Genomic DNA, 11,198 nt, shown 5'->3' with positions numbered 1-11,198 from the left:
AAAAAATAAAAGTCATTTATTTGTGCTTGACCAGGGAGCCACAATGGAGGAGCACAAGAGCCACATGTGGCTCTGGAGCCTCAGGCAGCAGACCCCTCCCCTAGAGGTTGCTCAGTGTACTGCACCTGGCTCCAGAATTTTTTTTTAACTAGATTCCCTACAGAAGTCAAAGCTTTGTTCCTTGTAAAAACACATTTTGTTAAACATCAAAAACAGACACTTTATGATTATTAAATCAACATTTTCATTTAAAAATTGTTTTTAACCTCTAGATTTCCTGTTGAGGAAACACACCCTTTGCAAATAGAGTACAACTCCCCCCTCCCAAAAAAAAAAAAAAAAACTAAAACATGGAGTCTCAAAACTGGTTAGGAGCAGCTTCAACGGCTTATTTTCAATCTGTTTGCAAACGGATCTTCCCAGATCAGGTCTCACCTTTCGGAGCTGAAGCTTGAGGAAATTTGGACTGAAAGAAGGCCGCCATTTCTCTGTCTTCTTCTCTTTCCCTGCAGGAGAAAGTTGCACAAAAATCATCTCTGAGATGCACTGCAGAGAAACACCATTCCGTCTGTGTCCATCTTCATTTGACGTTAACTAATGGATGGAGATTGCTCTTCGTGTTCCAGCTGTTTGCTTATGAGGAGTGACAGTCAGTTCGGGTCACCTGAGCCGCTCAAACTCCACGTCCTCCACCAGAAAGTCTCTGGTCTCCACCAGCTTGTTGATCTGCCTCAGAAGCTCCTCCTCCTTCTCTCTGACCTCTTTGGACTTCTCTTTGTCTGGAGATAAAATATGCAGATAACCGCTCAGACTCATGGAAAATTTGTGAACAAAGTTAACACATTTATTAGATGTTTTTAAAACAATTTAAAAAACTTTTTTGTTGAGGTTTGTAATATGTAGAACCGACACAAGGTCAACAATGCCATGAAAAACTTGGGATGACAAAATGAGACACACTTGAGAGGTAATTGTAGCATGTGATAGTATGACTTTGCAAAAACACAAATAAATGAAGTAGAAAGATCAAAAATATATAAAAATATAAGGGAAAGCAAGGCTAAGATCCAGAAGTGCAGGTATTTGAATACAAAGCTGTGGGTTAATATGGGTTTTAGGAGATGTTATTTATGTGTTAAAATCAAATTAAGACATTCTTCAAACCCATAAACATTTAAAAGAAAAGAAGATAGTATTTTAATCTATTAAAAATGCCCCCAAAATGTCCTTAAATCCATCTTTTTAATCCTTCAGAACCTTTTAAAAATTGAATTTCCAAAATGTATCAACAATTTGATACATTTTTTGGTTTTCAGCAAACTGTAAGTGAAAACGCGTCCTATGGGAACACAAGAATCTCTTTAATTAACCAGCTGGGTATTTGATGACATCTGCTCTTTTTCAGAAGCTCATTCAAGTGCTTGAAGAAGGCTGTCTAAAGGGACAAACCGTTGAGCACCAGTTCAGCTGTGAGTCATGTGAGGATCCTTCTCGTAATAAAGTCTTAACACTTGAGACTGAAAACGGAATCTGAAGTGAATTTAGCTTCTAATACGGAGAATAAATGGAATCTTTGCAGAGGAGCTGAGTGTATTCACAAAGGACAACAGTTTGAAGGTTTCTTTAATTTCTTTGGATCCTGAAAAACACTGTATTTCTGTGAAAGTTAAGTGTGTCAAAGATGTTAATGAAGGTGATGGAATAAACATCTTTCATTTGTTTTTGCTGCAAAAGGGTAAAATCTTTAATATTTTTCAGAAACTTTCATCCTCTATCATTTTATCAGACAAACTTTTAATGCTCCTTTTAAAAGAGCAGAAAATCCAAAAGGAGAAATGTTTTACCTGGAATTACGACTAGTTTCCTCAGCTCCTGCCTCAGCTGTGTGATTTCTTTGCAGAGCTGGATATCATCCATCCTGATTGGAGAGAAAAAAATTATCAGGTACGGAAAAAAGATTTGATGTAAGAAATAATTTAAAGGTGGAGCCCCACTTAAATTTCTCAAAAGCTGGATTTCCTTCTGAGAGGTCTGACAGGTTTATAATAACAGCAGAGAAAACCTTTTCATTTAGTGTGACAGACAGGTATCAGAACAACATTTCACAAACATGTCAAACAGAGAAAATCCAACTCTGATTCTGGACCTTGACACCACCGAGGTTTGAGTATTTATTAGCTGAAATGATACTCTGAGGGGTTCTCCTCCTCTGACAGCATCACATCTACTTTCATCGCCTGATAGAAAACAGAAAACACGATAAGCCAGCCGCAAGACAAGAAAAAGGGCTCATGAGCTTTGAATTCTTTAGTGAAACGCTGAATAAAGTAATTTCCAAACAGTGAGAGTAAACTAAATATGTAGTCAAAACTTTTTAAGAAAGGATGTTACAATCAAAACAGCAGAAGATAGAAATAAACATCCATTTAAAAAATCTGTATACAATTATCATGTGCATTGTAAAGAAGCATACATGGCCCCCAAAAATGTTAATATAGATTTAGATTTATAGTAAGTCGATCAGATTTTTACATTTTTATCAAAAGTTTTGGACTTATTCAGAGATTGAGTTCTAATTAGTGTAATTTAGATAATACTTTATTTAAAAACATTTTAATTGTAATAGTCATTAAGTGAAACTAATGGATTTTGGCAGAAACTGATAAATCAGAAAATCATGCTAGCAAAAGTTCTGGTGAATAAATCTAAGAAAAAGCTAAAATATTAAAAATTTAGTTTTTCTAAGTTGAGGTCAACCTGAATATATATACCGTGCAAACGGTGCATGTGCTGTTACCAAAATTAGGATCAATTTGACTTAAAAATAATAAAAAAAAATGAACAAATCTCAATAAAGTCAAAACATGTATCATTATTTGTTTTTGGCAACATTATTCTTAAGCGAGTTGCTGTTTTTCAGGTGGTTTGGTCTGCTCTCATGAGTGCAGTGTGAAAGCAAACAAGACTAAGTGATGGAGACCATGTCCATGTCTGAATTTCCTCCCAACTCTCTAACTACTGGAGAACTATGAAGGGCAACAACATCCAGTGTCCTGGAATTTAAAAGCATTTCAGACACCATCACCAATTCACAAAATAAAAATCTGATAAATATGAACATTTTACGAAGGCTATTTGTGTTCTGAAGATGAAAACTTGATGAAATACATTCTTTTCACTTGAAAAATCCTTTGTTCGCATTGCATTGTGGTCTACAGTTACCAATCCAGTGAGCATCGATGCTTGCAAAGACCTCTGGGAAATTTCAAGATCACTTGATTTTGGAATTGTGGATTCAGACAGTGCAGTGCTCTATGGAATGAGTAGTGGAAGAATTTCGACACAACCATAGTGAAATTGAACTCCTGCTGAGTCAAACTGAGCCCCAAGTGAAAAAGCAATCAAGTCTCAGACGTTTGTAAGCAATCAAAAATGTGACCTTAAGTGTTCGGGTATCGTTTGATGAGTTGATCCTCCTTCGAGTTAAAAACCTCAGAGAGTTTGATTTATTTATTATTAAAACTGAAGAAGTAAGCCCTACTTTACTTGTGTTGTGGAACTTGTTTCACTCTGCAAATGAACTCTGGTCTGGTTCATTTCACTATGAATGCTCTGCAGACTATCTAGTGTACCAGAGATTGGAAGAAAATCCAAGTCACTTTTGAACTGGGGTAAAATAACCTCAGTTGGCAGCTGTGTGAATATAATTTAGCCTTGCTTTTGAAAGTGTGTGAACGCAAACAAAACCAGATTAAAGTGTGAAATGTATTGTGAAAGCAAGTTTTCTAATTAAAAAAAAAGTTTTTGAATTAACGAGACCATTAACTGCTTCTCTTCAGCATAAATCTCGTTCCCCTGAAATCTTGAATACTCAAACATGGTCACTTACTTCTTTATAAAACTAATCAAAACTTTTTCTCTCTTTCATTAGTTTCTCTTCTCCAGTTTGCAGCGACATCATGCCGGCCTCACTTGTGTCCTCGTCCACCCTCACTCCTATCTGTGCTGCTAAAGTGTGTAAAAATAATGAGGTCTCCACAGAAAAAAGAGTGAAACAAAAAAGCCGGGTTGATCCTGTGCGTGAGTGCAGAGTCACTGATCTCAGACTCGTTGCTTGTCGGGTTTTTTCCTCTGCCGTGTGGGCGGCTGCTCCCACTGACAGTTGTGGTTCATCATCTCCTAACTCTAGAGGAAAGCTAGCAGTATCGTGGGGATTTGAAACCCCAGCAGCTGGCTCTTTTCAAAATAAATAACAGAAGTTCTGGCCATTAATAGGTCACGCCTTCCTCTATCAGACAGGAAGCTTCAGTTTACTATAAAAACTTATATTCGTGACATTTAAATGCAGCAGGAGTCAGATGATGATGGAAGACATTAACTTATTTTTATTTAAATGAAAATCGTTTTGTTAAAATATTATGTTAAAATTCCTTTAAAGGACAGCTTTCATAGACCCACAAAAGATAGTAAATCCTTTGACTCCAAACTTTCTATTTCGTTGAAGTAAATGGGAATTGACTAATAATTTACACAGAGAAAACTTCCTTGTTTCATCAGTCTCTGATGTTGTTGGATTTTTAAAATTACCACCAAAATGGGAAACACACTCCATTTGAACTGATGGTGGTGTCCAGATAAGTTCTAGATCTTCCTCGAGTTCAACACACTGTTAAAATCCTGCCAGCTGCTTAAAATAACTCTATAAAAGCAGAATAAGTCAATGGAGAGCCAGAAAGAGGCAGAGGTTAGAGGAACGTTGTCAACACACATGCCTAGAAGTGATTGACAACTTCATATTAATTCTAATGTAAAAAGAAAACATGCCAACAGTTTTCAAGTGTGGAATACAAAGCTGCACTTTTCCACCATATTTAGACTCACAAAAGCAGTTAAATACATACATTTGGTGATAAAGATAAACACAGTTCATTCATGGCAGAGAGACCATTAGATCAGTGTTATCAGGTCAATACTTTTTACCACTACATTGACTCTATTCTCAAAAAGCTGTTTGTTTTGGTGTTTTCAACCATCCATCCATCTTCTTCCGCTCATCCAGGACCGGGTCATGGGGGAAGTAGTCTGAGCAAAGATGCCCAGACTTCCCTCTCCCCGGTCACTTCCTCAAGCCATGTTCTCAGGCCAGTAAAGAGATGTAGTCTCTCCAGCGTGTCTTGGGTCTTCCCCGGTGGCTTCCGCCCATTGGGACATGCCCGGAAACCCTCTCCAGGGGGGGGCGTCCAGGAGGCATCCGGATCAGATGCCTGAGCCACCTCAACTGACTCCTCTGGATGTGGAAGAGAAGCGGCTCTACTCTGAGCTCTCTGCAGGTGACTGAGCTTCTCAACTCATCTCTAAGGGAGCGCCCAGCCACTCTACGGAGGAAACTCATTTCAGCCGCTTGTAGTCGGGATCTCGTTTTATCGGTCATGATCATAGGTGAGCACAAAGATCGACCGGTACATTAAGAGCTATGTTTTCTGGCTCAGCTCCCTCTTCACCATAACGGACCGGTGCAGTGACCGTATAACGGCCGAGACCGCTCCAATACGCCTGTCAGTCTCAGGTTTCGATCTTCCATCACTCATGAACAACACCCCAAGATACTTAAACTCTTCAACCTGAGGCAGGAGCACCCCATTAATGTGGTGGAGGGGTTTGCTGTCTGGGGCTTCTGCCCCCGGATAGGGTCTCCCATTGCTGACAGGTCCTAGGTGACAAGCCAGCCTAAGAGTAGTTTAGAACCCCCTTGTGAGTTGCACTATCACAGATCCAATTATGTTACCTGGATTGGCATCACTGGGACCCCACCCTGGAGCCAGGCCTGGGGTTGGGGCTCATAGGAGAGCACCTGGTGGCCAGGGCTGCTCCCATGGGCCCTGGTCGGGTCCAGAGAGATTGGATCACTCTCCAGTGAGCCCACCACCTGCAGGAGAGCTCAGAAGGGGCCAGTGTAATGTGGTTTGTGTGACGGTTGAAGGTGAGCACCTCAGTGGCTCAAACTCCAATCATTAAATTTTGCAATTGGAATCTTGCCTTTGGGTTTTCAACCAATAAAAAGACTTTCCAGACTTTTTGGTGTAGCTGTTATCGTCACAGGACTCATGTGTGCTGCATTTTAGGGAATTTCAGTACTGAATTTCAATAGGGCACCAGAAAAACAACACTAAGATCTCAATTTAATAGTGAATCTAACTCTCCATAGAAACACAGAACAGTTCTGTTGACTTACATGTATCGAAGTTCTGACTCTCTTCGAACGAGGATGTCCCGCAGACGCTCGATTCTGAAGAGTTCTTCCTCGATATCTTCGATTGTCACGGTAGAGTCAGCCATGGAGACCACATCGTCTGCTGGAGGTCAAAAAGACATGTGCGTGTTTGAGTGGTCAACCATTCATTTGAGAACCAGAGAGAGGAAGTCTGTCAGGAACGCTAAAAATGTATAAGCACAACAAGATTTCCCAGTGTGTTCATTTTTATTTTAAAGGCTTGAAAAGTTACAGATTATTTAAAGTTATTGATCAAAGCACGGAAGTCATCATGGGCAAACTGACAGCGCATCTTGAGTTTAAAAAAAACATGTTACAGACACTACACCACAATTGCAAATCTGCATTTGTGTCTATTAATTTGGATGATATTTGTCCGGATTCCATGCTTGGGTTTTTTTGGTGTTCTGTTTTCCCTGTGAGTCTCAGGTCCATCATCCACAACTCTCTTCATTTTGTTAATCAACCTCAGTGTATTTAAGTGTCTGGTTTTTCAGTTCATCATTGTCATCTGTTCTGTTTCTCCATGGGTTCTTGTCATGTTTAAGATTATTTATTGAATGATTTTAGTTACTGCCACCAATTTGGGTCTCCTGTGTTTGGGTCCTCCACCATAAGTTCCTGACAGAATGACGTGACCACCTTGGACCCAGCAGGGGAATTTTTGCCGCAGTGGCAGACCTTTTGCCACTGCAGTCGACCCCACGCCAGATGGGCTTTCCTTCAGCTATATATCAAGTCATGTCATGCCAAGTCCGTCCAATCCGTTCCTGAGGGGGATCCTTGGGGCCATCCTTCATATTCATCCGGAAGATTGCCGGGGCCGCTCCTCTTCATGTGTCGGTTCTTGAGGAAGGTCATCGTGACCGGTCCTTCATGTTACCCATCCCTGGTGATAGGTCCCTGAGGATGGTTCCTAAGGAGAGGTTCTGATACCCCTCACCTTTGTCTGGCTGAAGGGTGTATGTTTTCTGGACTTTTGTTTTGCTCGTAAGGGTTCCCTCCTCTTGGGTCTTTTGGGCATCTGGGATCTTCCCTTTTGGGGAGGGGTACTGTCAAGAATCTATCCTTGGGTTTTTATAGTGCCTTTGTCATGTTCTGTTTTCCCTGTCAGTCTTACTATGTGCAGGTTAATCATCCACAGCTGTATAAATTTAGTTATCAACCTCAGTCTACTTAAATGTCTGTTTTCTCTGTGTTAACCAAATGTTCTTTGCTTCTAATTTGAGGGTTACACCTTTAACTTTATTACATTTAACATTTGGTGTTCCGCAGGGTTTTCTTCTGTCTCTTACTTTTTATCATTTATCGTCTATTTGGCAATATTTTAGGAAACATAACATTTTATTCCACTTTTACGCTGATGACACTTAGTTCGACATGGCCACAAATCTTGACTCCACAATTTCTTCTTTTAGAGTCTTTATCTCAGATTTAACATTTATTTTTCAGAAAATTTCCTCAAAATTAATAAAAGCCATAAAAGTCCAAATTTACACTTTTTAGGTTTTATTGATAAAGTCAACAATCATTTAGGTAATTTTGACTTCTCTTTTTTTACCTCTCACTTCAGTGTAACTATACCAACAGTATTTTTCCCTCCTTAACAGTATTAACCGTATCCAACAGTTTCTTACACCTTCTATCACAGCTGTTCTGGTCCATGCATTAGTCACATACATACTGAATACTGTGACAACCCTCCTTTTTGGTCTACTGTTGGTTCTAGCTTCAGTTGGTTCAAAAATGCTGACTGGATCATCCAGAACCGTCCTCATCAATCCTCCTCTTCTGTCCTAACACTGACTACCAGTCCAATCTCTCTGACCTCCTGTAGCTCTATCTACTCCCCACACTCCAAGATCATCCTCAACTTCTCTTCTCTCAACTCCACCTGTTCATTGTGTTGAGAGGATTCAGCAGATCCTGCTCCTCACATCTGGAACTCTCTACCTCCACACCATGAACTCATAACCAGCGTTCAAATCAATGCTGAAAACTCTTTTTTTATGCTGACTTTCAACACTTAAGATGAACATGTTCCTCATTAACCGTTGTAGCCATTTGGCTGAAATTACATGCGATGCATGCGACTGTCGTACTTTGGTCATGCGGCCGTTCTTGCCTCTTATTGGTTAAGATGCCTTGGGAGCTGCCGTGTCTTTATTGGACTTTAGTTGGATTTAGAACTTGGGAAGTACGGAAGCACATTAATCTTAGTCCGTGTTATTGTTATTGTCTTGTTAAGTACATCTTTTTACCTTTATTTTTTTTAAGTAAATATAATTTTATGGGTTTTATTTTGTACTTTGTCAATCTTTGAGAAAGTGCAAGAAAATAAATTGCATTAAAAAAGAAAGAATGACGACTTTTTTTTCTGAAGCACGTATCAAGACAGTTCCTGCGACCCAAGTTATCCAAATGTAACTGCAATGGTAGTTACATTAACTATTATTGACATTACAATTTATGTGCAAGTTTGACTGTCTTTGGAGCTGTTCTAACCACCCATGAAAAGTGACCTTCAGTACAATGCATAGTAAGTACATACAGACGTGGACAAAATTGTTGGTACCCCTCAGTTAAAGAAGGACAAACCCACAATTCTCACTGAAATTACTCAAAACTTACAAAAGTAACAATAAACTAGAAAAAAAATTGCATTTCCTGCGGAAATACGTTTGATTGGAGTTTCGCAGAAGGTGGTTTCTTTAATTGCTTCATTGCATAAGTTTTAGCAGAAGATATTGAAGTTTACCATAAGTCTCTGAAGAAATTGCAGAAATCAGCAATGCTGTCAATGAATTGTAAAATCTTTTTGGTTTGCAGAAGAGGTAATTGCTGCGGGAAAAAAGAATTTGCAGAAGTGATTACAGAAATAAGTAATATCAATGAATGGCAGGAATATGTTGGATTGTGAAAATCTATTTTTGCTAAAAATCAAATCACTATTTGAAAAAAGAATTGTTGAAGAAAGCAATACTGGCAGTGTAGGGCCTGTACATTGCACAAAAACAGAAATTGAAAAACATACAAGTATACTGAAAAGTCCAGGTTAGTTGAAAACCATAAGCATTGAGACTTAAAAGAAGAGAGACTTGTAAAATTGCAGTGGTAAAAAACCCTGAAAAATGCCTAAAATGGTGTAAATTCAAACAACGTTACCAAAAAGTATCAACAAGAGATGGTTGCAGAATTATATAAAGACAGCAGTCCACAAAAAGGAGAATGAGTACATGTTTGATTTTTTTGAATACCTCAACCAAGGCAGAAATTCCTGAGAATAGCAAGTAATATAAAAAAAATTGCTAACATGTATCTAAAATATTAGCTTAGTTCAAAATTAGCCTACAAAACGTCAGTAGATGCTAAATCAGACACAAAGGCTATTATGTTCCTTAAATATTGGCGAAACTCCAAAGTACCCTGAAAACCCACAGTAAAAGCTAAAATAGTCAAAAATGTTAGCATGTAGCTAAAATATTAGTTTAATTCAAAATTAGCTTAAAAAACATCATCCATCCATCCATCTTCTTAACTGCTTTGTCCCTTTCGGGGTCGCGGGGGTGCCGGAGCCTAACCCGGCTGCTGATGGGCGAAGGCGGGGTACACCCTGGACAGGTCGCCAGTCCGTCCTGGACAGGTCGCCAGTCCGTCGCAGGGCCTCAATCACACACCCATTCACTCTCTCAATCACACCTAGGGGCCAAAAAAAAAAATCAGTAGATGCTAAATTAGAAACAAAAGCTATCATGTTCCTTAGATATTAGCTAAACTCCAAAATACTCTAAAAATCCCAAGTAAAAGCTAAAATAACCAAAAAAGCTAACATTTAGCTAAAATGTTAGCTTAACTTCAAAATAGCCTTAAAATCTTCAGTAAATGCCAAATTAGCTCTACATGCTGTTAGAGTGAAGAACATTGTCTGTGGTTTGACTCAGCAAAAGTTTAAATACAAATGCCCATAAAGCATTACAGTAGTAATGCATGGTAGTTCATCAAATAAATAGCATTTACATCAGAAAACTGGGCAGGACAGTTTTATCAGTGTCTTGTCCAAGAAATGTAACACCAGAATGGTCAGGGGGAACTTGAAACTTCTGATTCATAAGTTTGGGGGGTCACAAACTCCCACAGACTGTAAAAATAATGGACTGAGCGAGCAATGAGGTCCCCTATTAGAAATGCATTACTTCCTCTCCTCGCGAAAGTAGGCCGCCGCTTTCACCGTCACTTCCTGAAACGGATACCGCCATTTGCAACCCATCTTCAGCGATTGGTCTGAGTCATAGCTGAGTCATCGAATCTACAGGGAGTACTGTCGCCAATCAGGAGTGAGTTTATTGCAACCGTCCTCCTCTTTCCACGCCTCGACCACGAGACCACCGATGTAAACAGCTTCTACTTTAATACGGCGGCTCAGGAGAATTGTACAAGTCATTGTTGAACCCTTTGAGGGAGAACCATTCCAACATTTGATTCTGTCAGCGGTCCTTTGGGATTTACTTACATTTATTCTTTTTTGTTGAGATAAAAGGAGCATTTGGGTTACGCTGTGCCCGAACTGCGCGTGTCCCCCTCTCTTACTTCACATGCGCGGCCCCGTTACAGTCTGACCAGTTCAGCGGTATTTAAAATAAATAACCATCCTAACAAGTGAACAGCTGGATCTTTTTTCTGTTTGAAAATACCATCAGGTCCAAGTTTTTCTCGCGGTCCTCGGACGGCTGCGTCTAATTCAGGCTGAAGCTGGAAAAGTGCGGCAAAGATGAAACTTTGGTTGGTGATTTTATGCGCATACACGCAACTTAGAATTTATAAGCTACAATCAAAACAGATAAATAAAGAAAAATGAACGTTAAACAAAGAAAAAAGTCCAAAGCACATAACCTCAGAGTGAAATCTATTTCTACAGAGTAAATCCTCA

At 39.4% G+C, this 11,198-nt stretch overlaps 1 protein-coding gene across 2 annotated transcripts in view; it reads right to left on the bottom strand.

Moving 5' to 3' along the window:
- The window catches only part of zgc:171844 (uncharacterized protein LOC100151763 homolog), an 18,474-nt gene that overhangs the window by 1,855 nt on the left and 5,421 nt on the right, over nucleotides 1-11,198 (bottom strand). The window contains exons 2-5 of one of the 2 annotated variants that reach the window (XM_024271407.2): nucleotides 6,233-6,350; nucleotides 1,845-1,918; nucleotides 665-779; nucleotides 436-506 (exon numbers count right to left, since the gene is read on the bottom strand). In XM_024271407.2, coding sequence (XP_024127175.1) covers nucleotides 436-506; nucleotides 665-779; nucleotides 1,845-1,918; nucleotides 6,233-6,350 — 378 coding nt within the window. Of the gene's footprint in view, nucleotides 1-435; nucleotides 507-664; nucleotides 780-1,844; nucleotides 1,919-6,232; nucleotides 6,354-11,198 lie in introns of both variants that reach the window. The other variant, XM_024271405.2, reaches the window with a different exon arrangement.

Source organism: Oryzias melastigma, linkage group LG8 (genome assembly GCF_002922805.2).
Source record: "Oryzias melastigma strain HK-1 linkage group LG8, ASM292280v2, whole genome shotgun sequence".
Taxonomy (NCBI): Eukaryota; Metazoa; Chordata; class Actinopteri; order Beloniformes; family Adrianichthyidae; genus Oryzias; species Oryzias melastigma.
This window is presented reverse-complemented; position numbering and strand designations above follow the sequence as displayed.